We start from the raw sequence: 12,935 nt of genomic DNA on the forward strand, positions 1-12,935 counted from the left end.
TCACGAAGATTTTGCGAACATCGCGCACGTCTGGCGAAGGTCAAGCGCTATGTCGAGACAGTAAAGACATTTTCAAAAGCAAATCACGACCAGATCATGACGCATTGTGCGGAAAAGTTCATTGAAAAAAAAAAATATATATATATATATCTAATTCAAATTCTTACCGAAGTAAAAACATCCCCGAACAAATAACGGCGCCCCGAACTCCCGCGTTCGTTTCGCGATCTTTTGCAGAAATTACGTGCAACGCATTTCGATTATCACAGTCCAATGATTGAGCTCCAGGATTCTTTTTTAAAACGTAAACAAAACAAAAATACTAATTACAACATAATACTACCGTCTACTGTAATTTCACGGCCACTAAAAACATGATAAGACACTGCATTATGAAAATTCGTCTGGAAATACAAGTCGAAGAAAAATTCGACTTCCGCGGAAGTCGAATTTCGCGTAAGTCGAAGTGTTTTCGCCGGTCCCAATAGATTCGACTTAGGCGAGGTTGACTGTACTACTGTATCTATCCACATACACACATGGTTGAAGGAGAGGGTGTAACTGATTTTTAGGCTGTGATCAGATGCTTCCAATCCCGTACAGACAAAAGGAATCCATACAAACAGCAGTATAAAGCACCATATAAATGAATTATCTTTATTATTACTGTATTATAAAAATTTGTCATAGGTAATGAGTAGAACTTTCTCCCCCCCCCCCCCCCCCCCCCCACCTCACTTCTCTCTACACAATGTTAACACTCGCAAATCCATAAATTGAATAGTCTGGTGGTTTGACTGTTGTGAGACTACAAAGTCACATCTCAAAATATTCTGTATTTGACACTTGTCAAGTATACTCTCAAAAGGAAGACATTTATAGTCCCACATGCATGTATTTTATGCATCAACCAATGATCTTCCATTTTAATGAGAAAATTCTCACAGTTTCTTTTACAATTTGTATCTTGTGTTTGGCCTTACTAAATCTGCAAGTTTTCATTGGTGAATTGAACTTGCTTTGCTCTGTTAATGACCTTCAAGAGAACTTTGAAGCCAGTGTGCGAAGTGTAGCACACAGCGAAGTATGGTCTTTTTCATTGTCCCATTAGAGGGTAAAGTACAACGGTAGCATATTTAAAGTTACAGAGTTTAGATGGTGGCAAATTTAAGTTTACAGAATGTTTCACATTGGTGTGATTACAAAACAGTCATAATCATGACATATCTTATTTGGTCTTGGGTATAATTTGACCTGCTTCTGACTTCTGGTGCAAGAAAAACAATACATGTAGTTAGACTTCATGGATCTGAAGTGGCGTGGAAAGCCCAGCTTATCTCATGCTTTGCATGTATCTGAATGGTATCCGGAAGTCACACTTCAGGCAAAATCTCCTGTCAGTCTCTGGACAGTCTACGACCTAGTTCATGATAATGTACAAGTTCTGCTTTCATTAAAAAAAAAAAAATAAGAAAACTTGTGCAAGACTGGCCATAACAGTTCTTTTGCAGTACAGTTGTACATGTATCAGCAAGTTGTTCCACAAGAACTGGAGCAACATGGTGGAAACACATCAAAATTTCTTTCCCTTGGAGAGTCTGTTATTTCTCTTCATGTGCATCTTCCTCAACCTCCTCCAGTACTTGGGTGTCTCCGGGTCAAGCTCCTCCAGCGGTATGGCTGGCCCCGTGTGGATGTCCCAAAGCCAGTCTGGGTACTCCTCATCAGGTTTCAATTCAACATCTGTGCCTTCTTTGAAGTAATTGGAGCCCGCACAGTTCTCAACCAAATATTTGGGATCAGTGTTGACCTGCAGAATATCATACAGCCGCTCTGTCTTGGCGCCAGCTCCCTTTCCCTTGGCTACAGAGAGGAGAGGAAAGTACAGGGCATTTTAGTGACACTAAATTTTAATAGATATGTTCATGGTGAAAAATTAATTTCATGAAGTGAAAGGCCATGTTCTACGTGCAAAGACTTCATTTGATGCTGTTTGTTGGAAAATGATGGGATCGCAGTCAAACACTACAGAATTATGACACTTTGTATCGATTCCTATTCCCACCCTATTCCCCTTGTACATTGTCATTACATTTAGCTGTCTAACGATATATTCATTGAGTTAACAATATAATTTCTCATATTCCAATTTTGACATTGAAAGTGATAATGAAAAGGTACTACATGTGTAGCCACAGTTCAGAGAGGAAAGTTGTGTTGGTAGAGAGGAGAAAGGAGAGTTACAATGTAGATTTCGCACATGATTAAATTCTTGCCTATTCAGTCGTCAATACAAGACAACTATCGAACATTTACAGTCTGCTGTCATACTGATGGCACAAGTCACATTGTCATTATGATAGGTGCACAAACGCAACACACAAGGTACATCACCATGCATATTAATATGACCTTGGCCTTGTCAACTGAACTGGTGCATATACGCAACATGCACGTAGAGCTCTACTAATGCAGCAATAAAGTTTAAAGCCTGACTGTCCTTGTCTTTTATTCTTAATACTGTATACACTGTTATTTTTGCGAATGAGGAGGTAATAGACATTTTCGTGAGATGTAGTTTTCGCGAACTAATGCCGATGCTAACGTAAATGCACTATTACCCTAGCGCTAACTACACGTATACACAGCCCTGTCGCTGTACACAAGTGTCGCGACAGGCCATGCTTTGCATGGCGTCTGGTTGGGCTACCCTTGCGCATAAAGACATTTTTGCGTGTTATTAAATTGGCGATCCAACTGTGTTTCGCAAAATTCGCAAAAATAACAGCTTATACAGTATGGGAAGTAATTTGGTACAATGTACCACTACTAAGTGCTATTAAACTACCACTACCAGTAATATCATTATGACTGGATGGCAATGCAATGACATGACATGTGCACTTTAACGCTATTGCACAAAGCTTAAATAAAGACTCAACTACTGTAAAACTAAAAAGTGGATATTTTCATGCCACGCGCTCAGCGGGGTAAGAAGAGTTTCGCATGTTTTTAATTCCACAAAATCAAGACGACTACTGCAGTACTGGAACATATGGTAAGCAAAAATATTTGTGCGCTTTTATTTTCGCGCTAGTTTCAGGTTGTGCAAAATGCAAGAAAATTTCAACACCGCAAAAATTTCCATTTTTACAGTAGTATAATTACTCTGGCCAAGGACTCTTAGGAAGGTGCACCAAATGTGAATGCATACAACCTAGAACAACCTACAATATTCGTAAATAACCTTGGGCTTTAGTGTCCTGTTGTCGTGGTTGTTGTGTTCTCAGTGTTAGATTTAATAATATTATATTCTTCTTCTTCTTCTTCAGATCAGGTCAGTCCGGGAAACCCGCTCATGAGGACCGCCCCCGCGTACGAGGATGGTCCCTCCTCATGAGGACCTCCCCCCTCCTCATGAGGCCCCCCGGGGAACGCCTCATGAGGCCCCCCCTTCACTTCTTATTCATCTCACATCTGACGTATAAATTGTCGCAACTTTGCACGGTGATTTTTTGTTACACACACATGTCCACTATCCATGATGAAAAGAAGAAAAAATCCTGTCTGTTTTTTTTTTTTTTAATCGAGTTTTAATCACCCGATGCAGAGCGCCCATCAAAACACGGGCGCCAACGCGTTCGCACAATGCAAGACTGCCGCACCTAGCGGCCTGATCCGACTAAATATTTTCGATGCTTTTTTCTGCGGCTCTCACCTCTCCGCGCACGAATCAGCCTCGTGAAGCTGAAGTCTGACATCTTTTTACACAAATTCGTAACGAGAAAAATTAAATCAGTACTAACCTGATCTTGTCCATATATTCCAAATTACTATTCCACACTGATAGAGTAGGTGGGTAGATGACATACTCCAGTTTGTTAGCAAAATAATCACTTTGTAGGTATGACGAGTTCACTTTCTTCGTCAATTCCGCCCACGATTCCGCCGTTTGGGCGCTTTTTCTGGAATCATCCCGCGACGCGACGTACGTCGCATACATCACGCATCCAGCACATACTAAGTACCAGACTGGTATGTGCTGGATGCGTGATGTGATGCGACGTACGTCGCGTCGCGGGATGATTCCAGAGAAAGCGCCCAAACGGTAAGCGGGCGGCGGAATCGTGGGCGGAATTGACGAAGAAAGTGAACTCGTCATACCTACAAAGTGATTATTTTGCTAACAAACTGGAGTATGTCATCTACCCACCTACTCTATCAGTGTGGAATAGTAATTTGGAATATATGGACAAGATCAGGTTAGTACTGATTTAATTTTTCTCGTTACGAATTTGTGTAAAAAGATGTCAGACTTCAGCTTCACGAGGCTAATTCGTGCGCGGAGAGGTGAGAGCCGCAGAAAAAAGCATCGAAAATATTTAGTCGGATCAGGCCGCTAGGTGCGGCAGTCTTGCATTGTGCGAACGCGCTGGCGCCCGTGTTTTGATGGGCGCTCTGCATCGGGTGATTAAAACTCGATTTAAAAAAAAAAAACAGACAGGATTTTTTCTTCTTTTCATCATGGATAGTGGACATGTGTGTGTAACAAAAAATCACCGTGCAAAGTTGCGACAATTTATACGTCAGATGTGAGATGAATAAGAAGTGAAGGGGGGGCCTCATGAGGCGTTCCCCGGGGGGCCTCATGAGGAGGGGGGAGGTCCTCATGAGGAGGGACCATCCTCGTACGCGGGGGCGGTCCTCATGAGCGGGTTTCCCGGACTGAGGTTAGCCATCACAATCAACAAGTTGATTATTCTGTCACTTTTGTAGAGAGGTTGGCAGTGCACTTTGCATAAATTTTTAATAATTGGCTTTGATAATTGATAATTGCAAATAAGGGACTCAATTGCAATGAACTTGAAAAAAAAATGCATGGCATTAATACATGTACGTGCATTGGAATGCATTCAATAACTTACATGAAAGCTCATGTATGGGACCACACAGTGATATGCAATGACATTAACAAAATACGAAACTAAAAGAACTATCCTGGCACAATATTACCTGCTTTCTTGGCATATCCAGACGTAGGGACTAGGGCTCCTGTGCCTCTTAACTTGAGAAACAGGTAATGAGATACACATGCATAACTGTTACGAGGTGAATTTGTCAAGGTAGTTGCGCACCTGACACACATGGATAACGCCATGATGCCGCTCGCCGCCCGCTGAACGTAACGCTGTAAATTACAATTTTTGCTACGACCGTGTAACTGTAGCAGGCAGCACATAGTGTACGCACGATCTTCATTCGCGTGGTACCTGAGCGAGATTCTTCGAAATAGCTTCTTTGCTCTGGAAGAATCAACATCTCCGTTTGGTTTTATTCTCTATTTGCGGATATTTGTAAGTCGAAACTGCTGCATGTTTTTACATAGTTTAGGCCAGACTAGCCCGACCAGACGCTCACTACTGGGCTGTGTAGAAGGCCAGACGTTAGGCCCAGGCAGGGCGACACAGAATTTGTACTGTCCCACCTATTTAATTTGCTGTCTGTGTGAACATCACACCTGAGTCTGAGAGTGAGGTTTATTTTTGCTATTGAGTGTATAAACTAATGATGGTGTGTATAAATGTGCCATGTGTTTGTTTGTGTGCCGCTGCACTAGCTGTCACATCACAATCATGATGAATCAGGGTCGATTAGAACCAGGGTCAGGGAAGTATCACCACCATACGATGAAGATTTTGTTCATATTACTCTTTTTCATTTCTTCTGCATTTTCTGAGGTCCAGTTCATGATATGCAGTACATGTACATGGTGAGTGAGGAGATATTCATTGATCATGGTGCAATGCTAGGTCAAGGATGCTGTGCTACTAGTGGTGTAACATTCCACCATGGATGTTAATCTTGATTTGCTCTTTTAGCGAGTGGTATGCTGATGATTATTGTGTAGTGGTAGCAACACCTACTCACTAATTAAAGTCAAATACACTATAGGAAATGAAGACATCGAGCACTCCGAGCGTACATTGTAGATGAGGTTTTATTGAGGCCCTGCCGAGGCGAGTTGTCTGAGCAAGTCGCTCATGATGAAATTGTAACACACTCTGCATTTTTACACAAAGAGCAGTCGGTATTTATACATGTAGAACAGCAGAGAGGTGACTCACCCCTCTGGTATCAGACAGTGAAACAAGTGGTCAGTGTTGACAAGCGGTTACCTTGGAATTGTTTTGAAGAGAACCAGTGGAGATGATAAATTTTACTGACCCACAGAGAGAGAAGGAGAGAGAGTGGGAAAGACGGAGAAATCGGAGCGGAGAGAGAGAGGGAGAGAAAGATTGTGGAGGAGAGAGAAACAGAGAAAAGTTGAGCTGCTACACTCTGAAGTGGTTGAGATCAAGAGATAAAAAGACAGTAAATTTGAGTAAATGTCTCCTGCTGTACTATTAAACATTTGAACTTCTCATTCATTAACAATTAACATTTTGGGCATGGGTACAGTAAGAAGTTAAGATGATTTGTTTGTTTGGTGCAAAGTAGTTGTAACCATGCCCATGGCATGGGTGCTTGTAAAACTTCTAAAAGTTGTAAATTTAGTTGCAGACTCTCTCTCTAATTAAGATACCCTTTTTGACAAGGAGATGCAGTAATGAAGCAGCAGACCAAGAAGGATAAAGTTGATTCAATGTTTTAGAGGATAATCCTCTGATGGTGTTGCAGAAAAACAGAGCTTTTTCTGCTCTCACTCTGTTTCTTGGCTGTGGTCTCCTGGTTGTGTTACAATGTATTTTTTTTAAAGAAATTTGTAAGTGATACAGGTACATGTGTCCATGACCATGGCACTATATACAGTGTGCACATTCATGAGAGGATGTTCAAGGCAGAATCTTCAATAAAGTTGAAAGAAGTAAACTGCCAAGAAGAAGAAGAAGAAGATGTAAAAAAAAAGAAGAAGAAGAAACTACATAAAGGTGCAAAAAGAAAGTGCTGCCTTTTCTGGGAAAAAAGAATGAAGTCAGAAGTAGAAAGTGAGAGCAGAGGGCCAACAAGATGAAGTTGGAATGTGAAACATTTTTTGGTCAGACAGCTGGTACGATGCATGACCTTTCACGTTTACTTTTATTTTGGTGTTTTGTTTTTTCCTAACCAGAGCAAATTTATCTTTCAGGTCACTTGGCATATTAACAAGCAGGTATAGACAGTACTGAATTTTTTCAGCTTGATACAATCGATCAATTACCAATAATTCAAATTATATATCCTTGCTCTTCCTTTGTAGGCAAGTTCAGATTTCATCTGCCTGAAATCATGTCTGGAGTGGGACAGTCATTAGGAGGATCCTCAACCAAGGAGGTCAATGCTGCAACCCTCTGTCGCATGGGACAGGAAACTGTCCAGGATCTAGTGGCTGAAATGCAGGACATGTTCAGCAATCTCAAGGGTGTTCAGGTACAGAATATATAAATGATGATGTAGATACAGGCAAATTTATTTCATTATGATTGTTGTGGAAATGAAATGTAATGATAAAAATGCATGCTCAGTATGTTTCACAATTTCTGCCCCTGTTGAGAGACATGACATTTTAAGTTCATGTGGTAGTCATGTGGAGTTTTTCCCCTCCTGCCTACAGTACAAAATATGTTACCGGAGTTGTAATATATGCAAATATAATACTAGTATATAGGTACTGATGGAGTAATGTGAAAGAAAACATATGTTTTGGTCATTCCACAGAACAGTTAATTTAGAAATAAAATACAGTGTACATTGTATGCACGGTATGTGTATTCTTCGCACAATGTATTTCAGGTATAGTGTACTAAGTGATTGAAATGACTTCATGTTACAATATGTAGGTGGGATTTAATTTGAAGTGAAGTGACTGTTCAAACCTTTAATACATCATGAGAAATAGGGTCTACTCTCTAATTTTGTAGTTTTTTTTTCAATTGTGCAAAACATCTGAAATCAAAAAGTTTAAAAGATAGATGTTACTGAATATCACAACAACAAAGAGGGTAGTACTGTAAAGAGTATATTCCAATGTACATTCATTCCCCTTTGTTCCCCCACAAAGTTTGATTTGCAACCCAGACGCAGATACGTACAAGGGTTCTTCCAATGAGAAAATTCAGTACATTAGCAGAATTTATAATGTTATTAGTCTAAGACTCCATATTCCTGGAAGAGAGTACCCACTTTAAATTATCTATTATTAGTTTGATGTATAAAAATCATTTTCTTCTGTCTATTTGAAACTAACCAATCAGAATGGACTATGTAATCATTTCAGCAGATTCCACTAGGTATTCCAGAGGAAAAATTAATACAGTGTATCCTCTGAGAGATTTTGATTTCTCTCATTTCTTCCAGCTGCCCAATGGCCGGAGCAACACCCAGCAGAGCCACCAAGAAAAGGTGTCCAAACTGCAAGATATCACCAAGCACATCGAGGTTCACTTCAAGAAACTGCGTCTCCTCTACGACAAGTGCATTCAGATTTCTAGTGGCATACACACTGCCAGTGGAACACACACTCCCAGTGAAGTGAGTAATGATTCCCTTGGTGGAGTCTGGTAATAATGCACCTCTTGTCCCATCTTGTGCCTTTTAAGTGTGGTGCAAGTTGGAAATCCAATGTTTCATAAGTTTAAATGCTTCAGTAACTCTGACATTTTAAGGCTTTGACAGTGGGAAAATGAGATGAATTGCATTTAAATTTACAGCTTATAAATAGTCTCAGTGCTTTAAAAAAATGAATAGAAATACTGTCATAGCATACAGAGTAGATTGCATTTACTCACCAGTTCAGCTCAGTTACACTCCCCAGTTGATTTGGCAAGCCATTGACACCACTTTCCCATTCACCCTGATTGTGTATTCCTAATTTCATGTTGAAAATGGTTATTCATTGAATACGATAGTACCTAATCACTTTCATTTTCTTAGAGAAAACATGCATACAATACCAGCTTATAACATATCTGTGAAATATGTCCATGTCAATGTGAATTAGAGTTGTCAGTGGTTTCACATGGCAGCTGATGTTTATATGCCAATCATACACATTATTTAGCTCACATTGTATCAATTGTCCGTTTATCGTGCAAGTCCTGTTACTTTGCAAGGACACCAGAGAAATCAAATGATGTTTTTAAGCCATGCTGTGTTCTTACAGGATCTGATAACGTGGAAAGACACTCCAAACAGCAAGGACCTGACAGCCCTTGGCTCTCGTGAGAGGGTGCAGTACATGAATGAAGAAAAGATTGAATTGATTCAGGTGAGTCTGTGAATTATTATTGTTTGTTGCCCCCTATTGATATTTTAATTGCACTTGACTACTGGTAATAATGTAGGTACAGTGGGATAGAGTTACCCCAAAAAAAAACCCACACACACAATGATACAAGTGTATTTACAAAGACTCCTCACAACAAAGTTATCTATCTTGCTCTAGATTTATAGTACTTTGTTATATATTGTTTTTCGAACAAGACAAAGTGTTTTCACTATTTATAATGGAGAGTCCATGATATATGTTGCATAAATTAAGATCCTGCTGTACGTTCTGGCCCCATCCACTGCAGATTATCATTAGCATGTTCATCTATACATGTACATGTAGTACATTCGTACTTCATGTTTTAGTACATGGACCTTATTCCAAAAGTTTTGGCTACAATTGATAGTGACAATTATTGCTTGTTCATGACTCTGCATTATTTGTTGTCCCTTTTTTTTAAAATACTTGTTAATGATTAAGATAAATCATTATGCCCACGGCAGATTGTTGTTAGGCTGTTGGAGTTCACATGGGGTTAACAATATTCTGCCATGTGCACGACAAAGTGTTGTTCATAAATTTAGTTGTTTCTCAAATCATCTCTTCTAGTTTTGTGTTGGTTATGTGAGAATCCTTAAACAATTTAATGCTTCAGTCACCAGTCTCTTCGATAAAAAGTAAGTTCCATACTTTAACCAGTCCTTTCTTCTTCTGCTTTTGTTTTGTGAAGTCTGTATAGATGTCATTGTAAATTTAATACATTGACACAATATCTCCACAATGTTGATACTGGATGATTTTTATGCCTTCTGTTTCCAGCAAGTGCAAGCAAAGAATCGCCAGCTCAGGCAAGTCATGGACCAGATGCGATCATTGATGTGGGACATCAACACCATGCTTGCCATGAGACATTCAACATCAGACTGGAAGTAATACATGTACAGACCAGCTTGACAGTACAACACTTGTATCACAGTGCTGAAAGGGGCTGAGCTGTGTGTACCTGGTATACGTATCGACATGTCACGCCATGTGGCACTTGCCTTCTGTGATGTTGCAAGAAGGATGAACTACAATGTATGTTGAAAAGAAAGGTTTACCCAGTATGACAGGTGTTATCACTATGGGAAGAACTGCACTATCCTGCTGTATGGTTTTTGTCCTGTGAAGTTATCCTTGGGCATTGGAACAACTTTGATGTCATTCTCACCAAGTGATTGAAAGAAAGTGTCAGAATATTGGACAGGACAGGACATAACGGACAGCTCTAGTAATCTGCTGAACAAAACATACATGTAGGACGAAAGATAGTGATGTGTTGTGTGCTTTCATCGGTGACATCAGATGGATCTCCTGAGGAGTTTACGTCTGATGAATTAGGACCATGCAAGACTTAATCAGGGTCATTGACCATTGGTGAAAATCCACCAGCTCCCACGTATGAGTTTGCTTGGGGGACAGTTCCACACGGCATGCCCTTTAATAGTGTTTGCGATTTTCCTCTTGATCTCTGGGTACACAGTCACCTGTAACTGTATGCAGGGCTGCACACTAACCCATTTTTCTACTGGTCCGACCTGTCTGTAGGACCAGTAGGTACCCAGTTTTTTCATTTTTTACTGGTCCATTCCTGAAGAAGTTGCTGGTCCAACAGTGATTTTTACTGGTCAGGGACTGTCGGACCAGTGCCACTGTGCAGCGTTGCTGTATGACACCACTGCGTAATGACCAATGTCATATGGTTATACAATGTCACTTGTGTAGGTGCTGTTGATGACATTCTGATGTTACACTCTGTCACCAAGCAGCATACTGAGAGTGATACGTGTTGACCCTTTTAAGATTAGTATTCCACCACGATTCGACAGACAGTGTAGCTGTTGTGTATCAAAGGGGTATTGTCTGATGTGCATACTGTTATCTGTCGTGGATTTGGTGCTATGTATATATGCTCAAAACAGGGATGAGAATTATGTATCCTAGCTTCTGTGACAAGTATAAATATCAGTTAGTAGTGAAAAATTGAGCAAAGAAAATGGGATTCCATCGGGATTTAAACCCAAGACCTCCAGATTGCTAGCCCAGTGCTCTAATGACTGAGCTATAGAAAGCCCTAGTTTAGTGTTCGTCCTAGAAACCAATAAATTCTCAATATTTAGAGTATATTGAAGATAGACAGGAATACCCAACCTGTGAAATACAGAATGCCTTTTGTGCTAATGGAGGAACTAGATGCTGGACATGGATAGATAAGCTTAATCGACATTAATAATCCAAGATGACAACTACATGTACTTTGTCTTTGGAACTGGTATACCAGGTTCCCATTGGGTCATCTCATAGTAACTTGCCTACTTTGAAATCCAGGACATGTTGGATTAAACTCTTAAGGAGATCAGACTTGTATCCAGATCTTCCAAGGAATACAGTACAATATACTGTAAAGCTGGAAACATTCATACAATGTAGCTTGTAATTTTTGTGAATTGGAGCCAACGGCCATTTTTGCAGCATGACATTTTCACAAATTGCCACTGACTTTCAATGCATATAGTGTAGACGAGAACTTTGATGTGCATTTTGATGTTGCAAAAATTCAGATGCACACAAAAATTTCTGGTTTTACAGTACAGTATACTGGTATGTAGAAGGCAAGCAAATAAGGAGATGTACACATGTAGCAATTCATCAATGCAATGTACTTCTTTTTGGATCATAATATGTTTTATTCTAGTAAATTTGGAGACAAACTGAGTTATGGAGTTGGGTTTTTTTCCCCGTTCTCATTTTATGCTCTTCCTGAGAAGTTTGCAGATGCTGGTATGCATCAGAACTAATCGATCATCTTTTCCAAGAGATCATTAGACTGTCCACTTATCTTTCCATTGAAGAGAGGAGAGAAATATGACTCGCATAAATTGGTATCATAAGTCCAGATACACTAAACGGTAAGTGAAAATTGGACCTTTTCACTCCTGCATGTGTATACAAATACAGCGTATGTTCTAGAAGAGTTAAAATTGTTATTTTGTCAACAGCAGGAACATTTTTTTTTTCTCACAATAAAGTTGGTATGGATACAAATGTAACTTAGTGCTGTTTGCCCTTTGCTTGTGCGATTTATGATTTTATCACATGTTCATTCACAGAATGAATCATACATTGTATCAGCAACCACATACATGCACTAACTACCTGAGTAATTTCTGCTGAATATCGAGAACAGAGCACCAATTAAATGTCCTAAAAGTCCCACAAACTGCGGGACACACACTCTTTAAAATGTTTCACAACTCCCCTTCAAGGTAACATCAGTATTGCACTTCAGATGCCACAAGTAAAACTTCAAGACAAATTTGTATTAAAAAAATAATGTTTACACTATTTACAAAAGAGACAAACTTCGGGCAAATATTCATGGATACATGTACAACTTGTAGCAAATCAGTAAACATCACATAGACTTGAAAAGACAAACTGACTAATGAATGTACAAGTTGCAATTGAATGGATGTGATCGTCCCCTAACACCAAACTGTTCGCACATGTCGCTATCTCGTTTCAGAAGGACAGTATACTCTGACGATAAGGTCTCACAAAATTGCATCCTTTCACTCCCAGAGTATGAGACTTGCTAGATTTGTGATACACTGTAATTGACCCCTTTTGGCATTATCGGCTCCGTATG

The 12,935-nt window shown here is 39.8% G+C and overlaps 2 protein-coding genes across 2 annotated transcripts; one reads left to right on the forward strand and one right to left on the reverse strand.

Annotated features, from left to right (window-relative positions):
* Nucleotides 1-984: 984 nt before the first annotated feature.
* LOC139731882 (large ribosomal subunit protein mL54-like) lies at nucleotides 985-5,262 on the reverse strand. Its single transcript, XM_071642758.1, has 2 exons — nucleotides 5,014-5,262; nucleotides 985-1,863 (listed from the first exon to the last, which is right to left on the reverse strand). The coding sequence occupies exons 1-2, from the start codon at nucleotides 5,237-5,239 to the stop codon at nucleotides 1,574-1,576; spliced, it is 516 nt and encodes a 171-aa protein (XP_071498859.1). The 5' UTR covers nucleotides 5,240-5,262; the 3' UTR covers nucleotides 985-1,573.
* Nucleotides 5,220-10,180, forward strand: LOC139731883 (mediator of RNA polymerase II transcription subunit 30-like). The gene is made up of 5 exons (XM_071642759.1): nucleotides 5,220-5,354; nucleotides 7,238-7,407; nucleotides 8,335-8,508; nucleotides 9,140-9,244; nucleotides 10,067-10,180. The coding sequence occupies exons 2-5, from the start codon at nucleotides 7,267-7,269 to the stop codon at nucleotides 10,178-10,180; spliced, it is 534 nt and encodes a 177-aa protein (XP_071498860.1). The 5' UTR covers nucleotides 5,220-5,354; nucleotides 7,238-7,266.
* Nucleotides 10,181-12,935: the final 2,755 nt, after the last annotated feature.

Source organism: Diadema antillarum, unplaced genomic scaffold (genome assembly GCF_040938485.1).
Source record: "Diadema antillarum isolate AM-2024a unplaced genomic scaffold, OU_Dant_1.0 seq00000386_RagTag, whole genome shotgun sequence".
Taxonomy (NCBI): domain Eukaryota; kingdom Metazoa; phylum Echinodermata; class Echinoidea; order Diadematoida; family Diadematidae; genus Diadema; species Diadema antillarum.